A 20481-nucleotide genomic window follows, 5' to 3' on the forward strand; every position below is an offset into this window, starting at 1 on the left:
CTTCCGTGAATCTCATACCATTTCCTATTTATACTAGAAAATTCGTTTATAAAGATTGATAATATGAATACTGCATGAAAAATATTTATATGGTAAACAATATGTTTTATATCGTTTTTTACGATTATATCGATAAAAAAACTTATGGTATTCTATTTAGTGAAAAAACTAATTCTCATTTCACTAATATCAATCAATAATTCAATGCATATCTATCAGCATTTGTAATTTTGATTTTTCCAATACGAAGCAGCCTTCCAATTTCAATTTTTAATGGTTACTCAGTGTTAAATAATTATTAGAGACATAACTTTAGTAGGAACTTTTGATTGTCGAATAAATAATTATCGTTTATTCACCCTAGTCGGTTTGAATCAGATATTAACAAATAGTCTACTGTTGGTAACATAATGAAAGATGCCTGTATAACAATCATCCATGTATTGAATAAGGACAGAAATAAACGAAAAAACGTTGTTCTATTGAAGGTTTTCTATGATCTGTGTTTGAGATGTTTGCTCAATTCTATTTGCACGTGTTTTGATTAAGAAAAAGAAGAAGACGTGTTTTGGTAAGGTTAATGTTGAAGTAGTCGCTAGTTGAAGAGAGTTGTGTTGATCTAGAAATTATTGTTTACATTGAAGATCTAAGAATTTCTGAAATTAACATTCTCATAGAAATTGTAGTGGACTTTATCAATATATTGGAAATGAAACTACAATTCTCACACTTGGGAGAAGAACTTACTATTGCAATAAAGGAAACGTTTAATTTAGAAGAGAAGCAGAGGGCAGAAAACTAACATAAAAACAAGATGCTTTTATATGAAAAACAAATAGAACTTAGAAGTGAAGTGAAGTTAGAATTAAATTAAAAAGAAACAATACAAAAGATTACACAAACAATATTTTTAGACGACGCCATCTGAAAGTTGTTCGTTCTGTATTCATTTACATACCGAAAGTTGCGTTTTTTGAGTGTTCCATGTAGTGAAAGTGACAGTTCCCTACTGCAAACCACTTTCGGGACGCTCTAGAGTAGACAACTATAACTTTCTTAAATGTGACTCTAGCCACTTCAATGTTGACAGTTGACAGTTTTACTTCGATGACACAAATACATCTATAAATTGTATCGAAATCACAAACACATCTACAGAGATTCCATTAACATCTAGTAGAGATATACATATTCCATCTGCATCCAATCCAATAAATATTAATAATTGTCCTGGAGATACAATCAACATTACTTTTTGCAAATAATTAATAAATTAATATTGGCATTGCAATTATCATTAAGTACATTATATTGTTCAATAATTAAAATGTTTATAATTCTCTATTATTTATTTTTTTCGAATATTTCGAAAAATGAACTAATCAAATAAAGTTATAATAAATAAACAAACCACTTATGATGTTTGATATTTCAACTTAAGTTTATACTAAACTCTTGACAATAGTGACTGCCCAATAACTTATTTGAGCAATAACTCGATTTATTCGAAGAGTTAATTTATAAAAAGTGAAGAAACCGAGCCTAAGAATAGAATATTTAATAAATTAAATTTGATGGATTCTTCAAGTCGTTTCACGTAAAATTTTACTGAAAAACATTATTTGGGTCGATTGAATGTAGTTCTACTGAAATTTTTCTATAGAAAATTCCTTCTGGTTAATTAGTCTTTATTTGGATTTCCTTTTTATTCCTTTAAATAGAACAAAGTGTCAGTTACAGCAAATAATACTGTATAGCATTAATTCTATGTTTCCATTTCCAAATTGAATTCCTGCTAGATGTCAATTAAAGCTATTCCCTCTTGCTGCTTTCAACTGATGTTTCCGACTTGTTATCTAAGAGAAAATGCTGCAGAAGAAATAAATCGCTACGAGACCATTTTATGACAAATATCACAATTATTTTTGAATATGAGTAAGTGATTGTTAATATATTATGAAGGATCTTGAATTGCTTGCTTCATATTTTGAGGTACTAAGTATGAAGATTAAGCTCAAAATATTTTTCAAAATCTATCTAGGTTTTGAAATAATTTATTAAATTATCAAAAAATAGAAAATGTACACTTCTCTGCATTGAAAAAGCATATTTTGCGTGTACTCAATGCCTCCTCGGCTAACTGAAATTCAGAAAGCTGCCATTATGGCAGATGGCTTGTCTATCAGAAAACTGGTAATTCATCTAGATCTTGATGCGAGTACCGTAGCCAAAGTGATGAAGCGACGGGACCAAGACAGGACCTTGCATCGAAAGGTTGGGCCCAAAGACAATTTCGAATGACGCACAAGGTTTTGATTGGATTAATTTTTAAGAGAACATTCCTTTAAATCTGCTGGATATGCAACAGAATACCGTTCTATAGCATGTGGACGAATTTAAGCGTAGGATTCGAGAAACTGTGCAAGTACTAGGAAAGCATTGCTTTCAAATGAATGCGAGTAACCCAGAGTTGTGTATGCACTTCGCTATCTGTATCGTGATCTGGACTTGTATCTGGATCTGGACGTATTCGCGTTCACGGACCACCAAATCCAAGATTTGGAGCAATATGTTCGACAAATTTTCAAACTGCTAAATAGAGCTTACTTAGACTAAAGAGTGGAACTCTTTGCCGGGACTTCGTTAGAAGATACAAAATATTGACTCTTTGTTCCTTATTTATATTTGAATCCGGCACGTTCAGAGATAGTTGAAGGTTCAATAGTTTACAATTAGAAAAAAATGCACAATCATTTGCTAGTCGAAACCAAATCTATAACATTTTTCTCTTGCATTCTGCAAGGTATTTACTGGAAAGTGTAAATTTGTATTCTAATGCTGAAAATTTTTCACATTGTTTCAAGATTTATATTTTTAAATATTGTATTATATTTTCCGTGTGTATACTCTATATTTGGATTTGATTTTATTTGTGTATGTATTTATGTGTTTGTTTTATAGTTATTTACAAGCACTTCTCTACAAATTGTGAACAACTTTTTGACAATGAAGCATTCTCCTTCGAAAGAAATCCACAAATTTTCTATCAACTTTCGGAACATCCTATATATCTCTATCTTGTTATCTTCACATTATCATGGGAATTTTTGTTCTTTCGAATATTAAAGAGCCGGAAGCTATTATTTGCATTGATTATTTGGATGATTATAAATTGGTATTATGCTTGTGCAGCAAAATCTCGTTGAAATTCATCACGACAAACAAACACAGACTTTCGTAGCTCTATAGTATTTTCAGTGTCTAAGAGGAATTCTACAAATATTTGGTTATACAACTCAGATGTAATTCTATGTGGTAAACGTTGTCAAAAGTTAATTTCACAATTGAGACAAGATTTGTATTGTTCAAAGGCAAACCTATCAGAGTTTTGCTAACGGAATTTTGTCAGTATTTGCTCTCCTTAATAATTTCAAAGAAATTATATAATAGTTTCGGCTCTCACGATACTTTACGTAATTACTATGAAGTTAACCCTTATTTACACGGGTGAGACCTCTCAGTCCATATCAAAATGAAACTACGATGTAGAATCCATTTTTTTTTTATTAACAAAGCTCGTATGTTTCATATTCATGGCAAAGTAGTTTTCTGCAAAATTTGTGACAATTAAAGACGCCCTCTATATCGAACTGTCCTGTTCGGTTATCCGATTGTGTTTTTTTTTTTTTCATTTATATTCAGTTTGTAATAAGACGTAATAAGGGATGTTCAATATTTATATATTTTCAAATACCCCGTAGAGCACATCACAACCCTACATTATTGTAAAGAGGAATTAAGCTGATTCCAAATATGCAATAAAATACAGGGTGTTTAATTTTAAAAAAGGTTACTATATTATATTTACATTGATATATCTGGAAGGACAAGGGAAGCGCTGAACATTATCACACTAATAAATCACCCTATATATTAACTAAAGATATTCTAATAAAAAATGTTTCAATAAAATTTGAATAAATTTGTTGGTGATCAATTATTCAGGGTAAGAAACATGTTAATTAAGACCTATAGCGCTACGACAAAAAACCTTTCCAATTAGCAAATACGTTGTTAACTCGAAGTCAATTAGGATATTTCATTGTTCCAGGTGAGTGTGTCTAACGCACATAACGTGACTCTGATGTCGGTAGGACGAAACATCTCGGGTCTATTTCAGTGCGAAGTGTCCGCTGACGCGCCGCTTTTCCACACCCAAATGATGTCAGCTATGATGACAGTCGCTGGTAAGTTTATAGCATCTTTTCAAATTATTCTTCATGGGCTTAAATCAGGTTAGGTTAGGTTAAGTTAGGTTAGGTTAAGTTAGGTTAGGTTAAGTTAAGTTAGATTAGGTTAAGTTAGGTTAGGTTAAGTTAGGTTAGGTTAGGTTAGGATACGTTAAGTTAGGTTAGGTTAGGTTAGAATATGTTAAGTTAGATTAGGTTAGGTTGAGTCAATCGTTGAAAGCTTATCGTGAAGCATGTATGTATTTCTTTCATTTAATATTATAGGTATATATATATATATATATATATATATATATATATATATATATATATATATATATATATATATATAATCATACTTTTAATTCCGATATAATTGGATAATTATTGACATTCAATATGCATAAGATAATGAGTGTTATGATGGAAAATATGTGTCTCCCCCATCCTTAAAATACTTTCGAAGCACTAAAAAACAACCCTATATGCACGAATGAATTTTTGCAGTATGTTTGGGGTGGAGCCCCAATTCTAAATAATTACCGTTTTCCGTAAATCCGCCGTAAAAACTAAGATTTAAAAAAAATCCATCGAAATCCGATGATTTTTCGATTTTCTATAGCCAAAAAACGAGGGTACAGCGAAATATAAAATTACTGTTGAAGCGAGTTGATCGGCATACTGCTGTTGGTTTAATCCACGTCGAAAATCATAAAATGTTCGCGATTCAATTCCACTTTTTGACTAAAATGAACGTTTCCTGTAATTGTAAACAACTCAAATAGCATTCGTATGACAACGCGTTTTGAGTACGTTCATGATGACAATGTCAGATTTGACATAATCACATGAGGGTTGCCGTCATATTCCAAAGCTTAAGTAGCAACCCTTGTATGTGAAGTTAGTCATATGACTATATTCACACACGGCTGTGAAGTTATTTCATCAGTGAGTTCGAACAAATTACCGTAATGATGAATGGTTTACTTTTGTGATGAATGCTTGAAGTGAAGTGCTCTTAGTATAATATTCGCCACTCATACACACTCAAAAGTAGATATATCTCACTTCAAGTGATATGTATAATTACTTTTTCATAGTAGCCTGAAATCAATTGTATTTAAAGGGGCACAACGTAGAGAGAAACTATATAGAATTGACGAATTTGTATCTACAATATGGACATAAGAATGAAATTACTTAAAACAAGAGATTTGAGAATAAATATAAAATGAAGCAAAATAATCTGAAAAAAAAACGAAGAATAGGGATAATAAGAAGAAATGATCACATTTCACGTCAAAGTCACTGTCAATAATTTTTGTAGTTTGACACATGACTTGTGATGGAACTCGTGAAGTAATGAAAGAAATACGTGGTTGTAAAGTACGGGGTGGTGCAATATAACGTGCAAATCTTTTATGCAGGGTAGAAATTGCGCGAACAGGAGGAGCTTCATATCGTTAGTTAAATACGCTCGTGAAGTTTTAGTCACAATGAGTCAATTCACCGGAAATTACTGTCGTTCTTTCATTGTTACTAGGCGAGTATTCTCCTCTGAATATGGACTATGTCGAATTAGTGAAGCTCTGAGTGCTATATGAATGAAGCGTTAGACAATATTGGGAGTATTATGCAGTCTGTACATAATTGTCTACTTGTAAGAGATCGTCTGCTTTATAGTTATTGCGAAAGAATTTTTTTCTTTGAGCTCTAACTGCATCCGTACAAGCTTCATTTAACGCAAAATTGAAAAAATATGACTATAAAGCACCAGAAACCACTTTATAGGTTCGAAAATTATGGGCAGAAATCTTTGGCAGGGGAATAATTGATCCTTTTTACTTTGAGCGCGGGGTAGAACGTTACTGTTAATATCGAACCTTTTGTAGCGAGGTTGGAAGGATTTTTGGCTCCAGAACTTGAAGCATCTAGATTAGTGAGTTCTAAGACTTAGTTTTAATAGTCAAATGTCAAATAACTTCATGTTGGCTGTCAAACAGATTTTGAAAAGAGGAGATATTCTATAGCCCCCGAGTAGTGCAGATTTAACGACTGTTGACTTTTTTTGTGATGATACCTCAAATACAAAGTCTGCACTAATAACTGTAGCGGTTAGAAGAGTAATGTCGTAGAGACGATAATAATTTGGATGGTGTTATTTTCATGTCCGAAACGTCCAAAGGCACAACAGTCATCTTGGAAGGTTATGACTTCAGTATTTTGGGATGCGCATCGAATATTGTTCATCGAATATCTCCAAATAATCGATAGAGTTGTGGGATGGTTTGGATGCGAAAATTGAGGAAAAACGGCCTCATATGTTGAGGAAAAAGTCACTGTTTCACAAAGATAATGCTCCGATTCACAAGTCGATGGCAACGATGTTTAAATTGAACGAATTACATTTCGAATTGATTCCTCGTCTACCGTATAGTCAAGATCTGGCTCCCTGTGAGTACTGATTTCCAAAAAAGGCTCGCCGGTAAGAAATTCAGCTCAGAATGAGAAGCAATTGTTGAACCTGAAGCTTATTTTGAGGCAAAAGACAAATCCTTCTACAAGCATAGCATCGATAAGTTAGAGAAGCGTTGAAATGATTATATTGCTCTTGTACGACATTACATTGATGAATAAAATCTCAGATACGTCAGGTGGTCATGGCAATAGTTGATGATGGGAGTAGAATAATACTTTATGATATAATTTAAAAAATATTTTTGGAATGAATTGTTAGGTGGATACGAGGATATATTGAAAAATATAAATAGCCTACTATAGAACCAAACAAAATTTCCATGTCAAAATATATTATTACTCAACATATTCTCCTCTTAATTGGATACATTTATTACAGCGAACCTGCAACGTCTCTAGACCTTTCAAAAAAAATGTTTCTTCTTGCTCTGCAAACCAGACCTCCACAGCTTTTATTACCTTCTCGTTGGAAAAAACTTTACGACGTTTCAAACTTTTTTCAGTTGAGAAAAGAGATGATAGTCGGACGGAGCCAAATCTGATGAATAAGGGGGGTGTTTCAGTAATTTTTTGCATGTCAAAATGAGATTTGTGTGCAGGGGTATTGTTCTGCAAAAACAGAACACCTTTAAATAGTTTCCCGCATCTTTTTAATTTTTTCCCGTACAGTGGTCAGTAATCTCCAGTTATTGTTCTACCATTATCCAAAAAATCAATCATGATTACTCCATGGTAATCAGAAAAAACTGAATCAAGAACTTTTCCAGCAGATTTTTGGACACGAAACTTCTTAGGTCTTGGAGAACCAGAGTGTCGCCATTCCATCGATTGTTGTTTCGTTTCTGGATCGTAGAAATGTACCCAAGTCTCATCCATAGTAACAATTCGGCTTAATAATTCTACATCGTTTTCAAATAGAGCACAGATTGAACGCGATGCTTCTACCCTTACACGCGTTTGGTCATCATTCAAACATTTGAGGATCCATTTTGCAGCAATTTTTCTCATGTCCAAATTGACGTGAAGTATATGATGAACGCGTTCTTATGAGATATTCAGTGCTTCAAATATCCGTTTTAACCCAATTCGACGTTCTGATAAAATCATGAACTGCATCGATATTTTCGGGGACTGACACAGATACTGGCCTTCCCAATCGGTCATCATCTTCAATGGAAAATTTACCTCTTTTGAAGCTTGCACTCCAATTTTTCACGGTCGCATACGAAGGACATTGATCACCAAGGGTATTGAAAATATCTTCGTAATTCTGCTCACCTCTTAACCCTTTTAAATACAGGTACTTGATGATGGCTCGATACTACAATTTTCCGATTTTCACAATTTCGGTGGACATCTTTTTTCTGACATTTCTAATAAGTTATCGTTCGTTGCTATGGTAACGCAATATTTTGTTTATGCATGAAACTGGTTTAGGCTAACTAGATATCAATACATCCTCGTAAGGCGCGGAAAAATCATTGAAGAATATGTCATTTTCTATCGTCGATGTTATTTAATCCGATATTAGTATATGGTACGTCTATCCAAATATATATTCTTCCGACCAATGAATACCATATTAATTGTTTGAAATAGCAAGTGCAGGACTTAGTAATAGCATCATCTATTAACCGCATCCTACATTCTTTCATACTTGGCATTTCTAAACGACTCACGTCCTTTGAATTATGTGTGTCGCCTTTTGTTATACTTTTCGTACCCGACCGGAAGAACAATAGGAAACGAGACCACCTAATTATAGTATGCTGCTTGCAGTTTATTCAATTCTCACTTTTAATTCAATTTTTTCCAATTCGAAAAGGATTTTTATTTATCCTACTAAACCAATATGATCGGCGAGATTTTACACGTCTTTTGTGTTTTGGATTTATGTTTTCGATGGAACTGGCGTTCAAGGGTTCTAGTATATCACTAACAACAACAAAAATTCTTATAGGACACTATTCGTCAATATTTTCAAAGGAACTTCATACGACTTGATGTAATGATAGTATTCTAAAACTGTTGAGTGTAATAGTAGAAAATTGAATTAGGAAAAATCACAACCAAAACTTATTAAAATTACTGAATAAATTTGCATTGCATACACGTGTTTATAAGTGATTCAGTAGCTTTACAGATTACGTTCTGAATGATTTCAGTTCGGGTCGCCGTTCCAAATCAAATTTCTATTCAATTTTACTATGCAGTGTTAGTTCATCCGCCACACTCACCAGAACTTGCAACGTGAATCTTAACGTGAGATACACATCAGAAAAAAAAATTCATTCTCTTAAAGCGACACTCTTATCGGCTTGAAGAAGCTGATAAAATAATATTTCTAGTACTAATTCAACAATGAAATTTTCGCTTTGAGCTTTTAAAGACTAGAGGAGAGGTTTTTACTACAATTTCCTTTGAATTTTTTACTTTCAAAAGCTTTTCTGCGGAATCTTTGTATCAATTTCAATTTCTTCAATTCTCTTCATTATTACTAATTTTGTTTTTTAAGTTCTATACGTGAATAAGTAGGTTTTTGATACTTCTCTTTGCTTCTTTAAATTTTATGGATGTGTCTTTTCGCTTTCTACTGCCATTACTATCGTGATTCCATCAGACATAAACTGAATATCTATTAATGGAAAAATAAAATACTTTTTATTTATTTTATGAAAAAAATGTAAGAAATAATTCACTATCCTCATTAATGACAGCGTAGCCTATTTTTTTGTCTTTCAAGATGGTTCGAGGTCTGGCTATTAAATAACGAGACTGTACGCCTAGAAGGCGCCCTAGACGCGTTTCTGTCACTATTATACTATTTGTGCAGTAGCGGTTTGAAACGAACGGATGTTTTTCTCTCCATGTGTGATGAAAACTAAGAGTAACGTATCAATCTCAAATTTCTCGTTAAATTGAAAAAAACTCCGACTGAATGCTATAAATTGTTGCAAGAAGCCTATGGGGACAGTTCCCTATCTCGCGCGCGTGTTTTTGAGTTGTGGAAGCGCTTTAGTGAGTGCCGAGAGAGCACTGAAGATGATCAGCGCCTAGGTCGCCCGGAAACAGTGACCAAAATCAACCAAATTGTGAGTGCACATCGTCGAATGAGTATCCGGATGATTGCCGAGGCTGCAAACGCGGATAAAGAAACGGTTAGAAAATTTTGGTAATTATTTAGTATAGGTTGCATACGCCCGATTGTCTTGAAATTTTAGTATGTTGTGGAGAAAATTATGCTGATTAATTTAATGTATATATAGGGCGCGGAAATTATTCCTACACATACTTTTTCGAGGTTGAAAATTTAAATAGGTCAGGTTAGGTTAGATTAGGTTAGATTAGGTTATGTTTAGGTTAGGTTATGTTAGGTTAGGTTAGGTTAGGTAAAAACGTATGGAAAGTTGTGTGGCGAGGGGAGGGGGAGTATATTGAAGGGGAGCATTCGAATGTAGAATAATTTTTATAATGAAACCCTTTCTCTTAACCACTCTCGTTATTCAATAGTCAAACCTCGTATATTATTGAAATTCGAAAATGTACATTAATTTTAAAATGCTACAGACGATACGGTTACCTAATTTGATTTCCAGCCTGAAAATAAATATGTTCCAGAATATCATTTACTTTTCAATCTGTTTATCCTGTATTTAAAATTCAAATATCACAACGCTCCTTAACATGGACTATTTATTTCTCGTCGAAACACCTTTGAAAAAATTTTACAAAACAAAAATGTGTTTGTGAATAGACGATCATGGTTAATATGTACACTCGTGGGCAGATAAATCCACCCATCAGCGCCAACCGATATACATCTTCTTATAAACTATCTATCTGAAAATGGACACAACAAATGATAAAGCTGCTCAAGCGGTCACCCCATTGCGACAACCTCAGAGTGAACTAGAAGTTTCCAGAGTTTACCGTTCTTACCAAGAAACTGGTAACTGGTAACATCAAAGACGTAGTTCTAGCAAAAAAAGGTCCACATCCGAAAGAGATAACCTATTCATTGCCAGCACATCGCTGAGAAATCGGGCATTAGTGGTGTTTAAGTCCAACAAGAGCTCAGAAAAACGCAAGGAGCTTTTGCGAGTGGCTAGACAGTCGGAAGAAGGCTGAAGGTAGCTAAGTTTGATCCCAAAAAGCAAGTTACTGGCCTGAAATAAACCCAGTCATCCGAACCGTCTACAATTTCCCAGATAATTCATTAACAGGTCTGTCGAATAATGGGGCTCCGTTCTCTTCTCAAATGAAAGCAGAGTGTGCCTATATGGTAGCGATAGAGGACAAGTCTATGGAAGACCTGGTGCAAGACTCGCGTTGGTTTTTGATGAAACTGGCAGTGGAACAAGGGGATTAACGGCGAATCCATACATACAAAAAAATTAAGACGATCCCATCGAACCCTTTTCCAGTTTTATCGGCGAAAATCGTAGTGCAAGACAATGCTCGTCCACATACTGCAGTTTCCGCACGGTAGTATTTACAGTATGTCTAAACCGCGACTATAGATTAGCCAGCACGTAGTACGGACTCAAATCCTATCGATCATTCGTAGAATGAACTTAAGAATAAAGGTCGGGCTAGAAATCCAGCACCAGCCACGAAATCGGACCTCAAAACGGCGCTCACTGAAGAATGGAATAGCGTCGAACAAGATCGAGTAAAGAAAATTATTCGATCAATGAAAAAGTTCTTCTCCAGGCTGACAGTCAAATTATAGGTGACAAGGAAGCCTCCTTTCACATCTAAACAGAATTTTTGCAGGTTTTTTCCTGATGGACTCATTTATAGCAGATCGATAAGCCATTACCAATAAGGAGAGATACTGAATCTCTCTGATGGCTGGAAACTATTTTGTACAGATATCTGCCATTAGCCCTGTTCAATCTCGCAACCATTCAATCTGATTGTGGATGTAATGTGATCATCCTGGTCCTCTTCATTCCTAGCTTGTCATAAATTTCCTGGAACTCATGACTCTTCAAAGTTCTTCCTTGATCGTTGTGAATTTACAAGGGAACACCATATCGTCTGATATTCTTTTGCCAATACTTGTGTAGTGGGGGCCTCGTGATGCGGCATAACATGAATTTTCATCTAATTTATAAAATAGTCCATCACCACTTTCTGTCATTGGAAATGGTCCGGCAATATGTATAGACCTTTAGAAAGGTCTTCCAACATTATGTATTTTTAAATCTGAATGCACATAGCGTGGTCACCACAAAACGAAGGTTAGAAATTTTTGGCTCCAAGGAGAGAGTTAGTCATGTCAGCGACATTCACATATGATGTTACTCTAAGCAAAATTATCGATAGTGGAGCAAAGTTTGTTGAATTTCTGAATAAACTACCCCTAAATGAAAAATATATGGTACCAACGGAAATGAGCACTATGACTGGAGTATCCTCTTCGCGTTTTTAACAGTAGAATGATCAGAAAAATTCCTTTGTCATTATTTAGAAAATGATGTCAATATTGAATAAATAATTAGGAAATTTTATTTTCATACAATTTCAATGAAGAATAATGTCCTGTTAACAGATAAATATTTCAGCTTTTGTTTTATTTTTCACATAAAATTGATTAGATGCATGTTGTTATTATTCTTCATGGAATAATCTGCATGAGGAACAAAATCTATAAAAAATTCAAAAATTGAATGACTCTAAAATATTTATGAAATGATGGGAAATGTGATTCAGCAATATTTTATAAAAATCCAGCAAATCACTGCTCTTATTCTAGATGGAATTTCATTCAATTTGACTTTTTATCTACAATCTTCATTGTCCGGCTTTTCTGATCGGACAAAGCTGTTATTAGGTCGTAATAGACTCCATGTCTGGCCTTTTGTGATGTAAAATTTGCGTTTTAGATCTGGAACAGCTAAAGTCGATGTGTCTCTTGAAAAAAATTACGATTAATAATGTGGGAAAAAGAATTAAGTCATAATCTATTATAGAAAAAGAGATCTTTGAAAGTAGCTGTATCTCTTACTCTAGATATTCAAAATTTTGTTGCTGTCTTATACACTGCCGAGCAAAAAATAGGGTCACTCCGTAATTTTAAGTTATTTGAAAAATTTTAATTTCTTACTGTTATTGCGACAAAACCTGCAGTAGCTTTAGAGGTTGGCCGCGGTCAGCAACGGCAAGTAACGTTAGTTTAAGTTGCTTAAACGGTCACGGCAGTTTCCCTTCAAAATCATCTGCAAGAAGTGAGAAATGTAAACATAAGTTAGTAGACAGATTGGAAGCGACAGCTAGATTAGCTTCTCGAAGAACTATTGTACCGCTGTTTTCCGGAAACTCATTGCTTGGACAATAACGGCTTGGAATCGCGTATTACTTAAGGAGTCAAATAGACGTGTGATCGACGAGGCGAGGGATATGCTCAAGTGTGTATTACCGAGGGATTGCCATTTAGTGGATAATCAGTTATGATATGGGGAGGCACATCTTTTGGGCTAGTAGGTACGTTGATTGCGCACAAGTACCGTGAAATGGCCTTCTCTTAGTCCAAACTTCTAATCCCATTGAACACATTTGGGATGAGATGAGGAGATGTTTACAGAGACATGTGTCGGTCCTCAGAAATTCTAGAGAACTTAGCGATATATTGGTGCAAGAATGGGACAGTCTTCCGCAAAATATGATCCAAAATCTGATCCAAAGCATGCCTCATGTTACAATCGAAAAAAATCGGAGAAACATAAAAATTTGGTATAAACAAACATAACTATTTTATGAAAAATCACACACGCTAACGAATAATTTCACCAAAAAATAATTTCCAAAACGTCGTCGGATCAATGATTCACCCCCTGACACGGATTTTGCATTAAAGTTCAACACTTTTAAGCTATTTTTATGCTGAAAAGTTTGAAAACCGCAAATTTCAGAAACCTATCAATTACTCTGCTCATGTGAATTAATCGTGGACAGGCATTAAGGGGAATGAATATGAAAAAACCCGTTAGCTGATCGCATTCATTCCACTGCTCCTCTATCTTATGACTACGATCCAATTAACTCGATCAGTTTCCGAACAACAACGAACGTGATCCAGGTTAGTTTCCTCACAGTCATATCTTGATTGGGTTAACCCGATCATAGTTTTCGAAAAGTCATCCATTTTGAGAATGTTGATCTAGACCAAAGTCGATAATTTCTGGAGACAAAAAAAAAATAAAGGTGAAAAATTGAACCAAGTTTCTACTTTTTCCTACTTCTACATTTTTTATCACGAAATTTGATGAAAACCTTACTTTCTATGTCCCAAATATACTGTGATTTGGAATATTTATTTTTAACCTTATTTTGACTTAGTATCGAAGAAGCACTATCATTTTCAATCAAAAATTCTCCTGACAAAATATCAGTATTTTTTAAAAATCGGTGAGATTTTTGTTGTTTTGAAATCTCTACATTCTGATGAAGTTAAAAAATATTATCATCACCATGGTAAATTTTCTCACAAAAAGCAAAAGAAAACGAAAGTCGTATCCAAATTTTTTTCAATCCTTTGTACAATTTTCATGTAAACATAAGTAATTAGGATCTAAAATTTCGATAAATATCTAAAAATTGTACATAATAATTGAAATAATTTTCGGATGCGAGTTTTTTCACATTTTTTGCAGTGTTAAAGCAATATTTTTCACACCATCAGAAAATAAAGATTTCAACGAATAAAAAACTTGAATTGAATGAATTGGGATGATTTTTTTATACTAAGTCAGAATGAAGTCAAAAAATAAATATTTCAAATCAAATAAATTACAGTGTAGGGATATAAAAAAGTAAGTTTTCACTAAAGAAGATAAAAATAAGAAGCTAAAAATTTGGTAATTCGAATTTTTCACATAAACTTTGAGGTTATGTGGTAAAATTAATATAAAACTTATAGATCCTTGCATCACCTACAACTTTGATATTTATCTTGTTAATTTTTTTCCATAGGACTAGTAGTTTTGCTGGAAATCGAGATAACACTTTAAAAACTCACCTCCATTCCCTTCCCAACCTCAAATCCCCCAAATTATTTACAGTTTCATTTCCATTATATTTTCCCTCTTTTCCAATAGGATTTATCCTTTTTCTATTTTTTTTTTCACTTTATATGATTTTCTAAGAATTCTACCCTGGTCTACTCCATTTGCACTGCAAAATACTCTATTAGAAACATAAACTTGAAATAAGCTTGAGTCCGTGTGAATACTAGCGCCCTGTATGAGAGTCGGGCATAAAAATAAATTTATTGGATGTATCAGCTTCCTAAACAAATTATATTTTTCAGTTTTCCATCTATCCTAGAGACGGGATCATCTTTCTTTGAAACACTTTGTGTAGCTGTGTCAACACAACGATTTTCTTTAAACATTTTCAATAAGTAACCACCGACCATCTTATTTGTCATTAGCTGCAATAATAATAAGAAACGATCAAACACCCTCGACAAGATGTTGTTTACTACATAGCAGAGCCAGTGACCGGTTAGCGGTTATTAAGATGGACATCACAGCAGATGGAAGAGATAAACAGAATAAAATTTATCACTTTGCTTGGATGTCACGATCTGTCGAGTATTATAGGGAGATAACGAACATATACTTCTGCAAAGAAACCAATTTTTTCCTAGTAGGCAGACCGCAGACCCTCGTCTCATAAATTTTGACGATGAAGAAAGATGACAGAAAAAGGAGTTTGCTATTATTTATTCATAGATTTATGTTCGGATTCTAAGGCGTGTGTATCATCACTAATGTTACTGTTGTGTATGAATTCAATCATATATCAGCCGAATTTAAAAAATCTTATTTTATTATACAGGGTGTTTCAAAAAAAGATGATACTGTCTTTTCCGTAACTCTCATAGATGGTGTAAGTTACACGGTTCGTACCAAGTAATATTGAACATAACTTTTTTAATATTAGATTTATTAAGTAAAATTTCGAGTGTACTTAAACATCATTAAATTTTATATCAAAAAGGTTTTCTTGATAAAACTTGGGACTGAGGGCTTTCGTTTCTTATCATGTTTCACAAAAATTCAGTCTAATCAGTACAGGATCTTGTATTCTGAAGTTAAATAAGTATGGGTACTGAACTATTGGAGGCTTTAATATGGAACAAACGACAATTTTTTGATCATGTATTGCGGTTCTGGGACTAAAACTGTTGCTTTCTGAGGCTTCTAATAGCTGAGTAGCCATAATTATTTAATTTACACGGCAATAACATTTTCTTTGATTTTGCTATCGAAAAATGTCATTCATTGATAGTTATGACGTTGAATCAATAATATTTACATTTATGAAACCCTGTTATTTGTTCAATTAGATATTGTTAATCAAATTATACTCAAATTTTGAATACCCTTACATGTTATTAACCTAAGACGAGTGTTTAGGAAACTCTTGTGCAGCTGTTACACATTATGCAGAAAAGTTTCCTCGAAGAAACTTATCAAGTAAAAATACATTTAGAGAAACTGGAAAAATGAGACATAAAAAAATAAATTCTGGTAGGCCATCAACATTAATGAAGAAAATATGATTTTAAATTTAGTTGATTCAACAGTTAGCGTAAGAAATTTGGCAAGACAAACAAATACGTCTTCTTCAAATACTTGGAGGATGCTTAAAGAGCAACAGCTACATCATTCTACTGGTTAGAGCTAATTTTTGTGAAACATTACAAAACAAGGACAGCTAAACCCAATTTTTTAAAACGTACTCCCATAATGCGACTACTGGTGTGATGGGAATCCTGAAGTCAACCAACACTCATATTTGGACAGCAAAAAATTAATAGGTTATCACATTCTACCTGAAAATTTAAATAGTGATATGTACCTGTATGTATGTATGTATTCCTAGAGTCTGGATCACTTTGTATATATGTTCCTTCTAAACTAAAATTGATGGGGAATTACCAAATATTTCAGGAAATTTATATTATCACAGGACCTTGTATACAAAAGTCCATTATTCTTGAGACACAAAACTTTGCAGTTCATTCAGGATAACCGCTCTTTATTAAGTATATGTATACGTGAAACACAGTTCAGTGTTATGCGATATATAGAATGCAGGGGCACAATCCAGGTTATGATATATCGTTTATCACAGCGGAAGCTGGATAATAATGTAAGGAACGCTGCAACAGTCTTCGCTAATGGTCTATTTTGGAGTTAAGAACGTACCCCAGTTATTTGATTTATTTATGACTGTTGAATATTTTCTCTTAGCACAGAGTGGTCCTATTTAGTCAGCGATTTTTTTAATATAAAATACAGGATGTTTGATTTTACAATGACACACATTGAGAAATAATGAGTTGGCAATTCTAGAAACTACAGTATAATCAAACTGGAAAATGGCAAACAAATACGTTGTCAAATCATTTTTTTTAACAAATTTTGATTGAATTGATAATACAAGTAAAAACATATAGATAAAACTAAAAAAATTTCTCATAATAGTAATAAAAACAACAAGAAAAAGCATTTGTACCTACATTTGTAACGGGTAGCGCAAAAAGAGCGCATGAATTTGAGGTGAGTGGTGGGTGTCGGAGGATCGGAGCGGAGGGGTGGGGGCTAGTTGTTTTGTAGATTAGGGCGTTCAGTTTTAGTAGGAATGGCGCAGTGGACTATGGCGCATCACGTGTTCACTTCAAAAGTAATGAATCTGTTATTACTGATCAACGACCTGTCCGGACAGAGTTCAATGTTCCACTAAATGGCTCGATACTTCATCGCAACACATTACTTCGTTGGGTTGCCTCTATTCGCACAACCGGATCAGTTATGAAGCAGAAGTCGTCTCCACAAAATTTCTACAGAGCTAGGACGTCGATTCTCCAAAGTCTTGGCCACTCCACTGGACGACGCGCTTCAACTCTGAGCTGAAGCTGAAGCGCATCCTGAACGATGATTTAAAATTTCACCCTTACAAAATTATGATCGGACAGAATATTTATGAACGTGATTACGAACAACAGAAATTGTTTTGTGGGAGAATACTTGATGGTTTTGCCACTGATGATGTTGTTCACTACAAACAGTGCATATCGATTTTCCAATGAGTTTGGAAGTGTGTTTACTTGTCCCGATTTTGATATTAACCTATGACTGAGGTTCATGAAGTGCTACGTTTGGTCGGTGCTTCTCTACGATATGGAAGGCTGGACATTGAAGACGACTGCGATTAACAAGTTGGAGGTTTTCGAGATGTGGCTGCACCGCAGAATACTTAAGGTGCCTAAGACGGCTAGATTGAAAAACGAAGAAATTCTGAGACGCATCGGCAAACAACGTGAATTATTTGAATTCATTAACAAAAGATAATCGACGTACCTAGGGCACATTATGCGAAACAAAAAATATCAATTTTTGCACCTACTGATCGAAGGTAAAATTGGAGGAAAGAAAGGGATCGGAAGGAAAAAAATATCTTGACTACAAAACATCATGCAGTGGACAGGACCGCAAGAAAAAGATAAGCGATGGAAAATGTTATCGCGAACATCCATTAGTGGATATTCATTGAAAGAAAGAAGAAAAACTGAACCAAGTCATAAATTGAATAATCTAAAAATTTTATTTTTGTGAATCCATTTTGTATGTAATCAAAATAAAGCAAATTATACTGATTTGAAATTCATGCGTTCTTTTTGCGCCACCATGTATGAAGAACGACGAAAAGTTTTAATATTTGTATATATGGTGGAAGTATAAAGATTTAGTGTACTTCGAAATATTTCCAAATGGTCGAGCTCTCAATACCAAGAAGTTGAAAATGGAATGTGTCAATTTCTTGTATCTTGAACCAATGAATGGTATTACTACGGTCTGAAAGAGCTTGCTGAACATTGGATTGAGACCATAGAGAACGATGCGTTATACTTCGAATATTACATGATAATTTATTAAGCAAAGTAAACATTGGAAATCGACATTATTTATGAGGCACCCTCTATAGTTTTATCCAGAAACTATATTAATTCTAATGAATGGATTATGGGGTGGGTAAAATTCGTACATTTCGTTTAATGTCGAAGAAAATCAAACGTTGAAATCTTCGTCTTCTAATTGGTCAGTATTTGGATATTCTTTGTTGTTTGTCGTAACATTTTGATTTCTACAAAGCTCAACATTCCAAACATGCTCTATAAAAGATATATTTGTTGATACCTGTAAAAATATTAGTGGAAGTTATCCTGAACATCGATTTTCACGATCTGTGGTGCATTGTTATTGACAGATCTCCGCTGTATAATTTCAACAAATGAAGAACAACAGTTTCCGTTTTTCTGTTCAAAGCTCGACGAGTCGCTCAAATAACTAAAAATATTCTAAAAAAGTATATTATATCAAAATATGACAATTTTACTGAAAAATAGCTCCTTTTATTACTCTCTTATTAATTAAAAAAATAAAAATTAACAAAAGTCGTCACTAAGGTAATATTGTAAACTAAAGCAAACACATTAAATTTTGGGAAATACAACAAAAATATTCTAAAAAAGTATATAACTCATATTTTGAAATAGTTATTCACGTTATAAGTGATTTAGTATGGTACGAGATAGATGTTTATGGACGAGGCGACGAAAGAGCCGAGTCAATAATATCTAATCGAGTATCCCAATAATAACTTCACGGACGTATATCGTAATATGTTTTCGGTTTTTAATGAAGAGCAAAATTATATCAAAATATGACAATTTTACTGAAAAATAGCTCCTTCTATCACTCCCTTATTATTCAAAAAAATAAAAATTAACAAAAGTCGTCACTAAGGTAATATTGTAAACTAAAGCAAACATATTGAATTTTGGGAAATACAACAAAAAATTTCCGAAAAAATGACTCATAATTCAAATAACAGTAGTTGCACCATTACAATTAACATTCAAAAATAAAGAATAAAAGTTTAGTTATTGATGTAAATTGATTTTTTATTTGTAATTATTTCAAACGGGATTGGGAGATTTTAAGAGTACTGTAAGAACCGTAAAGTGCCGTTTTCCGAATTCAAATTAGGATTGTAAAGTAGTAGTTTACGTAATAAGTCTCGAAAGTGGTCTTTTGTTGGACGAGTGGGTAAGCCTGCGAGTCTAGTAAAAGACCACTTTCGGGACGTACTACGTACAATATTTTTTTAAAACGGGCATTGTTGTACCATAAACTTCATATTATTCAGTTTACATTTTTATAGCAAAAAATCTTTATTAACTAATTTTAACAACTTTTTTAACAATCGTTAATTTTTGGTTTATAAATATAGGGGAAGGGTGTACAAAATGACATACATTTTATAAAACTAGAAAAATTTAATCAAAAAATTGCAAACATATAATAACCCTTTCGCAACATCTTAGACGAGTCTTTACCTCGATAAAATAAAACACAAATTTTTAGTAAAAAAAATCAAAATGAACAAGAAAAATTCATTTTACCCCACCTGGAGGGCAAAATGACACATCAATATTTTTTAATATATTTTTAGTTTGTACAAAGTTCACAAACAAAACTTTTTGTTTTCTTGTCTACCCCGGCACAGTCGGCATGTGCCCACTTTTGACAGGACCAGCAACGTAGCCACAGTTCACCTTGTTCGGAAAATTTATACACTTCTGTGCAATAAATGCAAGCACAATCGTCTTCATCTTCGTCGGCAGGAAAACCCTCTTTTTCTGTGTCTGACTCGTCAGGCTCTGCAAGGACTTTTCTTGATACCACCTTTTTTC

At 33.6% G+C, this 20481-nt stretch overlaps 1 protein-coding gene across 1 annotated transcript in view; it reads left to right on the top strand.

The window, feature by feature from the left end:
• The window catches only part of LOC130450598 (uncharacterized), an 85507-nt gene that overhangs the window by 17447 nt on the left and 47579 nt on the right, over positions 1–20481 (top strand). Inside the window, exon 3 of the mRNA XM_056789067.1 lies at positions 4112–4247. Coding sequence (XP_056645045.1) covers positions 4112–4247 — 136 coding nt within the window. The remainder of the gene's footprint in view (positions 1–4111; positions 4248–20481) is intronic.

This window comes from Diorhabda sublineata, chromosome X (assembly GCF_026230105.1).
Source record: "Diorhabda sublineata isolate icDioSubl1.1 chromosome X, icDioSubl1.1, whole genome shotgun sequence".
NCBI classification, from domain to species: Eukaryota; Metazoa; Arthropoda; class Insecta; order Coleoptera; family Chrysomelidae; genus Diorhabda; species Diorhabda sublineata.